General features: G+C 41.9%; 1 protein-coding gene across 1 annotated transcript in view; it reads left to right on the top strand.

Moving 5' to 3' along the window:
* Positions 1–12696, top strand: part of SOBP (sine oculis binding protein homolog) — a 225915-nt gene that overhangs the window by 194919 nt on the left and 18300 nt on the right. Inside the window, 3 exon segments of the mRNA XM_021008078.2 lie at positions 4650–5363; positions 5365–5538; positions 5540–6694. Coding sequence (XP_020863737.1) covers positions 4650–5363; positions 5365–5538; positions 5540–6691 — 2040 coding nt within the window. The 3' untranslated portion in view covers positions 6692–6694.

Below are 12696 nucleotides of genomic sequence, written 5' to 3'. Positions count from 1 at the left end.
CCTTGGCCTTTTGGTTTTCCCATATCAAGCAAGAGCAGGTGATGTTTTTGCTGATGCAATGTCTTTGGAGCAGTCTAGTGGTGTATGTTGCCACACTTTTTTTTTTCACAGGAAAAGGGGTGAATGATATCAAACCACCGAGCTCATAAGTACTACCCTGGCAGTTAGCCACTAAAGTATAAATACTTTAAATGTATGAAAGGAAATGTTCATTCTGTTGTTTAGAATTGGATGCATACCAAGGAGGTAAATTTAATCTTCTTAAGGGCTGCTGCTATAAGCTACAATGGTATATACATACATTTGTTTCTCTCATTCCTGATTTTTTTTGTCATTCCAGCATTACATTATGTGTTAATGGAATGAAGCATTTCAATTGGGTCTCATACAAGAGGATCACATTGGTCAGTTGGTTGTGTCCCCAGAATGCCTTTGTTATAAAACCTCAGTGTGATATAATCCTCAGACCTGTTTAGGACTCTTCCTAAAAGGTGCAATGAGAGAGGCCAGATCTCAAAAGAAATAAAGCTATAATAGAATTAAGTGAAGAAAAATACTCCAGACCCAAGTTAGTTTCATGCGGTACTTGTCCCTTTTAGCTTTTAAAAAATGTCTGCAAGATTTTTTTTAAACTTTCCTTAAATAATTACAGTGAAGGGGGGGGAAAAGCAATGCAGTTTTATAGATTTAAAGCAGTTTGTGGAAAAACTCTGTAATATAACAATTATCAAACTGCGGTTTATGAGATACATGCTGTATATATCATAGATATGCAAATGTTATTTTATTAAAGTGAAAGATATATAGTCCATACTTTTACCTAACTCCTACATCTTAAGTAATCAGGACAGGCTCTTAGAAGAAATCTTTAATTACTAAGAGAATGTCATTAGTTTGATGGAGAATGAGTGATGTTGCTCTATTTTATTGCGTTGTGTAATATAGCCAGTTGTATCATAAATTCATTGACCTCATCTTAAATGATGAATTCTGGGCTGGACTCATTAATTCTTAAGTGACAATTTTTTCCTCTAAGAATTTTTTACCCTGAAACTGAAGGATTACTTTTTTATGTCTTAGGTCAGTATCCTGGGATGTAATACAATAAAGAGGGGGAAATGTGCCCTCTCTCTCTCATTTTCTTTCTTTCTCCTCTCTCATTCTTTTCCTCTCTCTCCTCTCCCTCGTTGTCTCCTTTTTCTCCTCTCCTCTTTCTTTTCTCTCATTATTTCTCCTCTCTCATTCCCTCTTTCATTTTTTCTCTCTCTCCTCTCTTTTCTGTCATCCTTTCTCCCCTCTCTCATTATCTCTCTCATTCTTTCTCTCCTCTCTTTTGTTATTTCTCTCCTCTTTCATTCCCTTTCTCATTCTTTCTCTCACTCTTTTCTCTCATTTTTCTCTTCTCTCTTTCTCCACTCATTCTCTTTCTCATTCCGTCTCTCTCCTCTCTAATTCTGTCTGTCTGTCTGTCTCTCTCTCTGTCCCTCTCTCCTCTCCTCTCCTCTTCTCTCCTCTTCCACCTCTCCCACACATCTACATGTACACATGCATGAACTAGCCTGCACACAGAGCACAACACAGAAATGAGATAGTGCAGGGAAGTCTGGTAGACAGTCACTTTCACTAAGACATTTTAGGAGATGGCATTTATCAGTTTGATAACCATTACTCTTTCCTTCTACTCAGGATGTTTGATGCATTATTTTAAACTTGTGCTCTCCATTGTTTGTACCTAGTGAGTGATATGAAAAAGTAACATAATGTCAGGAGGTGGCATTAAGTAGTGGATGGGCAGTTGGCTTGGAGTATGAGTTTATGAGCCTATGTAAAAGAAGAACAGAGTTTAACTCTCACCTCTGATACTTACTAGTTGTATAACCATGATTAAGTCCCTTAATCTACCTGGGTTTGAGTTTCTTCATCTATAAAGTGAGGATAATGCTTCATCTTCACATGGTGGTTGTGAGGAAAACACTTTGTAAACCTTAAAGTGCTATAAAAATATGAATTGCTGTTACCAACAGTCCAAATTTTATATGAGTTGGTTATACTTCCTATAGCCCTTTTTACTTTTTATGTAAATTATTTAAAATGAGATAAATTGAGGAAGAATTTTTGAGTCAAGATTCTTAAGTGTTTTCCTGGGGAAGAAAATATTTAACTGGAGGTGATTTTGGAATCCACTGGAGGTCAACAAATCAATCTAGCAATAAAATACCCAAATATTTCTGTAAGCTCTTCAAGTGATAACTGACCCCCTAAAATAATACAAAAGGAAGTCAGGAACTCTGTGGTATATTTTTTTCTTTTAATGACTTTAACTCATCCATTAATAATGCTCTTCAGCATAAAATTAAGGTTTTAACTGCCCCCTCATATTTTTTCCAATGATTTTTCCTGCTATATAGTCTTATAAATTACACTTGTAGGTTTTTGTTGAAGGCCTAATTTTGGAACACAATAGCACATGGCCAAGTTCCATAGATGGAATTAAATGCCATGTCATATGTATGTTGGATAACTCTATTGCCAAAATGAGCAAGTTTCTAAAATACAAATGCACTTAAATACATTGGGATGAATTCAGTACTTGTTTATAGAGTAACCACCCTTAGAGGGCCTGCTGAAGTGTAAGGATGCGTCTTCACCTTCAAAGCATTTGTGCATATATTTGTCAAACAAACTCATTCTTACTCACTCCTATAGTATGTTAAAAGTTTCCCCAGACCCTTAACTTTGGAGGGGCTTAGAACACTCAACAGCATAGTAGTGTTGATATTATTTCCCAGCTCTATGACAAGAGCAGTTGTGAAAATAGAATTCAGAAGCCACATTTCTCATTTCCAAAAGTAATCTGAGAGATACTATTTCTTTTGGAGGGACTATTTCATTTTTAGACAAAATAGAAAAGGTTCAATAGGAAAACTTTTGAAAAGAAAGTGGTGATGAATGCTTATTATTGCTGGGGAAAATTCATGCAAAAGGAGTAGAAAGGAAGTGGGTGAGTTTATACAGATAGGCACACGGACACCAAACACATCCATAGCACATAGAGAAACACTTAACTAGAATGCCACCACCGTTTATAATCAAGGAAAGCTGAGAGTTAAATGAGATGAGTAATCAAATGCCCAGCATATGTTGTTTTTGCATTGTTTATGTGGCCAATCGTTATTAAAATTAATCATCTTTTTAATGCTATCCAGTTACAATAATTGTTTAAAAAAAAAACCCTTACCAGCAACAAGCAACTTAAAGCTGGCATAGTACTTCTGGGAACAACAAACATCAGTACACGGTGCTTTATTGTGACATGGTCAGAAGTGCAATCAACAAACTCAGTGCTTGCAGAGTCTTGGAACTCTGCATGGGCTGAGGAGTTTGAGCACTGACCTAAAAAAAAAAAAAGAAAAGAAAAGAAAGAAGGAAAAAGATTATATGTGTGTAAAATTCTGTCAGAAAAGAAGTAAGGCACTGAAAGAACTATTGAAAAATTTGACATCTGTTTATCTGTTTATAGCTATGGCAAGATTACTCATTAATTCTTGTTTAAAATGCCATATGAAGGAGAGTCATTTGTGCAAACAAGGCTCATATTTGAATTGTAGATCATGTCTTCACCATCTGCGAGAACTGATGGTGTTGCAAAATTAATGTGTTAATGAAATCACAATAATTTCTCCGAAGTAATGGGTTCTGAAGCCTAGAATGACTATTTTTTGAACTTTGGTGTCTAGTGATTTCCAATTGGGAAAAGCTTTCAGCCCTTAATTAGTTCTGCAGCCTTACTTTAAAATGAATTTGGCTAAGCCTTCCTCACACTAGGAGTAGAGGAGGTTTGGAGGGTGGCGGGTGGGGGTAGGGGAAGCCATAACAACTTTTGGAAAACGTTCTCTCATGTTTGAAAAGTTGTTAAATAAGCCTGCCTGCCAAGAAATATCACCAAGAAATCTGACTACTGAGTGAGAGTGGGCAAACAGCTCAAAAAATACTTCTAACTTGCTGCAACATCACAAGTTGGGGAGAACTGAACCTTACACAGACTTCATGATGAGTTCCAAGTTTCGACTTGGAAGGAAAGAGAAGGATTGTTGGTGCTTTGTGATATCTCTTAATGTAGTGCACTCTGTTCAACATTATTGGGAATGCAGTCAGTAGGGGAAAAAATGCCTCCTGGGGAGGAGAGTTGTAAAAGGACATATTGGAAGCCCACTGAACTTTTTGGAGAAGGCCTCTTCTCCAAACATATTTAGATTTGCATTTACTATGGGCCTTTTTTGACAAGTGAAAAAATGTGTGGGCAGGTGTATTTATTCTTCTCTCTCCAATTAAACACCCAGTCACACACACACACACACACACACACATTCCATGTATGTGATGTTTGAAGTGCAAGGTATAACTCCTTTTTTAGAGAAAGAACAGAAGAGGGTGACATTAGCTTATGTGTGGGGTTAATATCGGCAGCTCTTACCCGTCATTTTTTACAAATACTTTAGACTCTCATGTCTCAGAAGAAAGAAAGCCTCAGGCTCTCTGAAAAGCCCTGAATGAGTAGGAAAGAAACAACCTTTATGTACAATATGAAACACGCTTTACCCAAGGAAATTGTTTATCTCACCTGTTGTGATTTTGTTACTGTGTTGTAGGTATGTGACTGGTGTAAGCACATAAGGCACACAAAAGAATACCTGGATTTTGGGGACGGGGAGAGAAGGCTTCAGTTCTGCAGTGCAAAATGTCTCAATCAGTACAAAATGGACATTTTCTACAAAGAAACACAGGCCAATCTTCCAGCTGGACTGTGCAGCACATTACATCCTCCCATCGAAAATAAAGCAGAAGGTGCTGGGGTACAGCTGCTGACTCCAGACTCTTGGAATATACCGCTAACAGATGCTCGGAGGAAGGCCCCCTCCCCGGTGTCTGCAGCTGGCCAAAATCAAGGGCCTGGACCATCCACGTCGACCACCGTCTCTCCATCTGACACTGCCAACTGCTCTGTCACAAAAATCCCCACACCAGTTCCCAAACCCATTACCATCAATGAGACTCCAAATGTCCCTCCAGTTTCTGTTCAGCCACCTGCTAGTATTGTGCCTCCAATCGGTGTCCCACCTCGGAGTCCTCCCATGGTGATGACAAACCGAGGGCCTGTCCCCCTGCCCATCTTCATGGAACAGCAAATCATGCAGCAGATCCGCCCTCCCTTTATCCGGGGGCCGCCTCACCATGCCTCCAACCCTAACAGCCCTTTGTCTAACCCAATGATTCCTGGGATTGGTCCACCACCGGGTGGTCCCAGAAACATGGGCCCCACCTCCAGCCCTATGCACAGGCCAATGCTATCACCTCACATCCATCCCCCCCACGACGCCGACCATGCCTGGGAACCCCGCGGGATTGCTGCCCCCGCCCCCTCCTGGAGCACCTTTGCCTAGTCTTCCCTTCCCACCCGTTAGCATGATGCCAAATGGCCCTATGCCTATGCCACAGATGATGAACTTTGGGTTGCCATCCCTTGCCCCACTGGTGCCACCCCCCAACCCTATTAGTGCCATATCCTGTCATCGTCCCGCTGCCTGTACCCATCCCCATCCCCATCCCCATCCCTCATGTCAATGATTCCAAGCCCCCTAACGGCTTCTCTAGCAATGGGGAAAACTTCATTCCAAACACACCCAGCGATTCAGCTGGGGGCAAGTCAAGTGGACACTCCTTGTCCCCTAGAGACTCCAAGCAAGGGTCTTCTAAGTCCTCTGACTCATCCCCCGGTTGCTCGGGCCAGTCGTTGAGTCATGCAGCGGCTCAGCAGGAGCATGGTAAGAATGAGGTGGTGGATTTGACTGTACGGTCCAGCAGCCCGGTGAACAATAAGTTTAGTTTTTCCAGTGTGGTCCAGGGTCCTCAGGATGGTGTGATAGACCTGACCGTGGGCCATCGGTCCCGGCTACACAATGTCATTCACAGGGCCCTGCATGCTCAAGTTAAGGTGGAACGTGAACCTAACAGTGTTGTAAGCATGGCTTTTGGTAGCTCTGACAAAAGGAACTGCAGCACCTGCAGGGACAATAATTGCAATGCCGCCGACACAAAAACTCTGCCTGGTGGTGACTCAACCCACTGCGGGCCTGTCTCTCTGGCCGCCTCAGGCCCTTTGGGACTCGAAGCCACCGGTGCTGCGGTTTGCAATGTCATAGTGAACGGGACAAAGAACACTGAGGGTTCTAAGGGCTCGGAACAGCCTCCGGAGCAGTTGCCCCCAGTGCTACCGCCTCCTCTGCTTCCGCCACTGCCTCCTCCTCCTCCTCCTCCCCTGCCACCCTCCCAGAAGAAGTCGCAGCAGCCAGAGGAGCCCGCAGTGAGTGAATTGGAATCCGTCAAGGAGAACAACTGTGCTTCCAACCTTCATATGGATGGAGAGGCCGGCAAAAAGCTGATGGGGGAAGAGGCCCTCACGGTGGGTGATAAGACAGACCCAAACCTTAATAACCCTGCAGATGAGGACCATGCGTACGCTCTGCGGATGCTACCCAAGACAGGCTGCGTGATCCAGCCTGTGCCAAAACCCGCAGAAAAGACTGCCATTGCACCGTGTATGATTTCAACGCCAATGCTCAGCACCGGGCCAGAAGACCTGGAACCGCCATTGAAAAGGAGGTGCCTCCGAATTCGAAATCAAAATAAGTAAAAGGTTTGTAGGTCCACGTGGCCTGTCTCAGTCATGAGCCAGAGGCCTCTCCTATCTGTTTGCAGGTGTGCGTAGACTTGACTATGTGGTGAGACAAAAGCGGAGGCGCAGATCTAGGTGTTAGTAGCCAAGATCCAACAAAGAAAAACAAAAAAACAAAAGAGGAAAGAACAGGGACGGGGGAGGAATGTGGGATATCACAGTTATGTTTATATTTATATTTATATTTTGTCGTTGTCTTGTATAATCTGTGTTCTCCAGTCATTGCAAGGTGGGGTGATTTTGTAGGGAAGGATGAAAGTTTAGTGGGGGACCTCTGTAATTTTCAGTCATGGGGTGGCAGCTATGAAGAGTCATCTAACTAGCCAGTGACCCACCCATCTTGGCCATATTCTGGTACCAGTCACACCACTGGCTAGAACTTTCCCAAGCCATCAAGTTTCCATTATAGTCATTGTATTCTATTTGCAAAGATCGTTGGCAGTGTCCAAGAGATGAGCTAAGAACAAGCTCTGTTGCCCAGAGCTGCGGACAGTTGCCAGGCAGGCAGCTGGGGGAAATGCTTGCTGTCCTGAACCTCAGGGGGAGAAGGGGTAAAAGGTCTCACTCCCCACTTGGCTTTATTGGGAGAAGCCTGGGAAAGCCAGGGTGGTCCTTCAAGACTGCGCAGCTTTCTCTCCTGACCCCTGCTATTGAGATGGGGGTGCGGGGGAGGCAGAGAGGATGAAGCATAGTGTAATGGGATGGCAATTCATGTCTCATAGTTCATCTCTGTAACTGGTAGTACGCTTGAAGTGAGAAAAGAGTACCTCCCTAAATTGTCATAGCCCATCCTTGCCGGGAATCCTTCCTGGCTCTGTTAAGCTGCAAGAAGCAACATGGTAAAATGCAAAGTGAAGTCACTCTGGAGTCAGAGGAATTCGGTTTAAATCCCACCTCTGACACTTATTAAGTGTGTGACTTTGGACGGGTCACTTAACTTTTCTGGGCCTCAGTTTCCTCATCTGTAAAATCAGGGAATTGGACTTGATGGCCTTTGAGATTGAGCTCTAAATCTATGATCCTATGTTCATGAACCCTAAAAAGTGAACAACTGACTTTTAAGTAAAAGTCAAGAAAGGAGATGGGTCCTAGGAAAGGAGATGGCTGGAATCGGGAAGAAAATAAAGCAGATTCCCACTAGGTGAAATCTTTTTTTCATTTGGTCCTGTTGTTCTGGGGGGAAAAAAGACTTCAGGCTAAATAAGGACTGGCCACTTACTTCACTAAAGTTTGAGACAGGGACCTTGTCTTACTGATTTCATAAACAGAATTCGAATTTTCCAAAGACAGGTCTCTGGAGTCTTCCTTTGGTCTTCTCAGTTGAGAGAGTTTCCCATGAAAGAAATCTAATCTCAGCTCTTCGGCTTACTAACTGGGTGACTTTGGGCAAATCCCTTTGTCTCCCTGGGTATCAGTCTCCTCAACTATAAAAGGAGGGGCTTGGATCTGTGATCTTAGGATTTGGTGAGCATTAGTAGCAGGCAGTGAGAAATCTGTGCTCAAACTCCCAAAACAACATAAGTAAGCACTTTAAGAAAGCAGAGAGAAAGCATGTGGGTATGTAACATTTTAACCCCGTTTTTAGAGTGTAGAAAAGGTTCACTCTCTCAAATGAGCATCACGACAGTTATCCTTCCAAAACTGAGAACAGAGGCAGCCAAGCCACATATAGCATCACTAGGTCACTTATTCAAAAGGGGCCATTAATACAGAAGAGAAATGGACATCACATTTTTAGGAATAGTCTGGTTTCTTAGTCAAGAGTGGGTCCAAGGCCTGGCAAATGGAGGCTTAGAGGCATTAGAGAAAACAGAAAGCCTCCTTCAATCCATTTCCAAAGAAATTATAACTCAATTTCCTATGGCTTTTAAATGTGTGTGTGGGGGGGAGGGAGTGGGGTGGAGGGGTCCTTTGTGGTGGTTCTCATATACTATGCCCTTGCTTCCCCTCATTCCCCATCTAGGCCTAGAGGGTCAGGAACACATTTGCTGCCTCTAACTTAGTGGCTTAACAACAAATCTAGTGATTTGCAAAATAGTGAGAGCAAGATAATTTCACGAAATTGTGTTTTCTGTTTTCCATTGTAGCTTCCTGTCAACCACACAATGTAACCTCAGTATGCTATAATCCATTTCTAGAGCCTCACCTCTTCTTGTGCTCACCCCCCTGTATATATCTGTATCCATAAGCATACACATAAGCACATGAGTGCTTACACTTACACACACATGCACATACAAACACTGCTATCTTTCTTTTTTTTTGCCTATAAACACATTAAAGCCATATTCATTATTGTTCATCATTATTAGGAGGCAGTGTCATATAATGGAAAGAATATTGGCTTTGGAGTCAAGGGTCTTGGGTTCAGATCCTATTTCTGTACTTTCTACTTGTGTGACCCTAAACAAGTCACTTAACCACCTTGGGTCTCATCTATAAAATGAAAGGGTTGGACTAGATGGCCTCTGATATTAAGCCCTAGCTCCAGGTCTGGGATCTTAGGATTTCCCAAGTAGGAATGCTAAGTCCAAAATAATGGACTCTGAGACTTTTGTGACCAGCTGGCAGACATTGGACTGGTAAATGATAAAGGCCAAAGCATTGAGGGATATGGTCAGAAAGGTGCAATTGGGGATGTTGTTGTCTTCTTGGCAGATTCCTCTTATTGGCACTTTTAGAACCATCTGCTACTAGTATCAGAAATATTTCTTCAGTCTCTTCCCCTTTTAGGTCAACCATTTCCCATAATGCATTTCTGTTTTTTTTCTTATTATCTTAAACAGAATCAAAGGGCTATAGTTTGAAATCAATAACATAATCACCTAACAAAATAACCTTATCTTACTGCAATACTATTGGTGTTACACAGAAGGCTTTCTGGGAATTCCAATCAGAAGTAATTCTGTCCCCTATGTGCATGACTTTATGTATTCTTTTGTATATTGTAGGCTGATAGGATTACAAGTGACATAAGTGCGCATATATGATTCCCTGCAGCTGTAGGACGAATTAAACTCAGATGAAGATACAAAGCACAATTTGGGGATCATCCCTTATCCTTAAACCTTTGAAGATCGAAACACCAGTTCTGTATCTCCTGTAAAATGAGGGGAAAACGTTCCCCCAAATGAAGAGACAAAATACATAAACATTTTTCCAAGTGCCCTGTCCACAAAGAATTCTATTTATAAAAGGAATATCCTTTTATTTGTCTTTGCCTAAGGGTGGTTTAGGGGAACTATTTGCATTTGTACATTTTCTGAATCCCCAAAGTTTATATTTGCCCTTTGTGTAACTAGGAGTTCAGAGTTGCCATATGCAAATGTTTGCTGATATTCAAAAGCACCCTACCACTACCACCACCACCACCGCTACTACCCATTTTCCAAAGAAATGAAACATTCTGATTTAATTTCTTTTTCAAATCAGTGGAAAAAATTTAGAGCATGAGTAACTTTATCACTCTCATATTTTCCACTCCTAGAGAGAGGCCGATGGGCCCAGAACTGATTCAACAAAAACAACCCATGCAACTTTTCATTCTTGGGAACAGCAGCTCAGAGTGTTCCTGTACAGTTTAAAAATCAAATGAAAACTGGCCCTTTCTCTCTCCCTGATTGTTTTTTTTTTCTTTCTAGACTCCAGCTATGCAGCCCTGATTCTTTAGAACTCTGGAGACTGCTGTCCCAAGAGTTTGGCCTCTTTGGTTTTTCTCTGGGAAGGCTGGAGGCAGTGGCTGCAGGTTTGGTCCCTGGGAGTTTAATTATTAGTCAGGTCATGGAATCTCACTAACTGAAATGACTGTTTTGTGACAGGGATTTCTCCTCATTAGGGAAACCAAACATGTGGTTGTAGCATGTAACTTCTTGTCAGTTTAAACTCTTCCACAGAATAGTTTGACAGAAAAGTGCTGGCTTTGCCTGTGGTGAAGTTTCTGAAGTCAAACTCCATATTCAGAAAGCTATTCTGAATGCCTCCTTCTGAAAACAAAGGAAGAAAAGACAGAGCAAGAAAAGGAAACCAGTTCAAGTATGAGCTGTTGGGGCACCAGGCCAGACGAGATTATTTAAGGTCCCAATTAATTTGTTATTGAAAATGCTAATTAGCAGCCTAATTCCTTGATTTTCAAGTTTTGCCTCTGGTCAGGGTGTATGCGGTTGGTCAAGTCTAAGTTGGTGTAACTCAAATATTCAGTGGAAAAAGCCACTGTGTGAGTATTACCCATAGACACATATGGTGATTACCAGGAGATTTTGTTTGCACTCATTGTCTTAGTTTGTCATTCGGGGCTTTCTAAAATTAGCCTGCCTCATGTTGGCTGTATTCAAATGCTATATGTTGGCAGGATTATGAGAAGTGGTTTAAGGTAAACAATTTCGAGGCTGTGAAACATCTGGCTTTCACATAGTATTTCAGTCAGGTTTTAGTGGTACATGCAACCAGATTACACAAAATAGAAAAACAAAGTATTGACATATTTTCTTCCTTTTTTTTCCTCCAAAAGGTGAACAGGGCATTCCAATTTTATACCTTCTCCTACCAGGGACAGGTGAGCTAAACGATGAATTCTTTATTTAGCTACATCAGAATTGGGAATTTGCTCTTTGCCCTGGGGAAGTTAATTATCTCAATTGAAAAGATTCCAGTATGTTTCCCAAGGTACCATAAGTTCTATCCTGAAAAGAGCAGCAACAGATCTAATCCACTATTCTAAGTCTTACATGGTATTAAAAAAAAGAAAGCTGTTTTTCCCCAGTGGAAGTTTGTCCAAGTGATAGAATGCAAAGAGACAAACTTAGATCTCTCTTCAAGTTCCCAAGAAAGAAGAAAAGGAAGGAAAGAGCAGAAACACATTAAATTTCTAAAATGTGTAATCTTTCCCAGATTATAGGGAGTGCTAGCTAGCATTCTGGGATGGTAGTGGGGAAATAAGGGTAGGCAATCCTTAAAAATTTGCTTTCAAAGAAGAAGGCAATTTAATGTTTTCTGTCAAAGCAGTAAGAACTAGGATAACTATATGGCAGCGAACCAACATTTTGGGGAAAAAATGAACTGGTATATCCTTCTGTGGCTTTCCCTGTCCCACCCCACCCCCTCAAACAAAACAACAACTTGTATGTATTTTTGTTACAGAACATGCTTCCTTATACTGAAGGGGAAGAAGGCAGGAAGGAAGGATAGAAGGAAAGGAGAGAAGGAGGGAGGAAGGACAGAAGGGAGTGAGGGAAGGAAGGAAGGAAGGAAGGAAGGAAGGAAGGAAGGAAGGAAGGAAGGAAGAAGGAAGAAGGAAGAAGGAAGGAAGGAAGGAGAAAGAAGGAAGAAGGAAGGAAGGAAGGAAGGAAGGAAGGAAGGAAGGAAGGAAGGAAGGAAGGAAGGAAGGGGATGAAGGAAGGAAGGAAAGAAGAGACAGAGGTAGGGATGGAGGTAGGGAGGATGGAAGGGAAGGAGGAAGGAAGGAAAGAAGGAAGGAAATAAAGAAGGGTATAAGCCTTTGATTGTAGAATTCCTAGAAACTCGTCCCCCTGATTGGCTGCCAACAAATCGCTCCTAGTAGTACCCAGGCAGAAGAAGCTTTCTGATTGGTCAAGGTCCAGTCATTTAAAGCCTAGCCTCTCAGACGGACCATACCAGGGAGCTCGGAAGTTTGCAGACAAACAATACTGTATGGTCTGGAATATTTACTTCATGGAGACCAAGCCCAAACACTCAGCCTTTTCCAGAACATCATGTCAAAAAGGGTGTGCCAAACGGAATAAAGAGAGTCATGTACTATTTTCTTTTAATATTCCTAGCATGGAGTTTGTGCCCCTTGGTTGCTATTTTAAACACAACACATATAATTTTTAGAAGTCTAATTAAGTCACGTATATCCTCCACACGTATGAATTATTTAATGTTGAGAGGTTTTTTTTGGGGGGGTGGTTTGGAGGATAAGGTGGGGCAGGGAAAGATTGGCTCAA

Source organism: Phascolarctos cinereus, unplaced genomic scaffold (genome assembly GCF_003287225.1).
Source record: "Phascolarctos cinereus isolate Bilbo 61053 unplaced genomic scaffold, phaCin_HiC Scaffold_5;HRSCAF=322, whole genome shotgun sequence".
NCBI classification, from domain to species: Eukaryota; Metazoa; Chordata; class Mammalia; order Diprotodontia; family Phascolarctidae; genus Phascolarctos; species Phascolarctos cinereus.
Note: the sequence above shows the minus strand (reverse complement) of the source record. Positions and strands in the feature narration are given on the sequence as shown.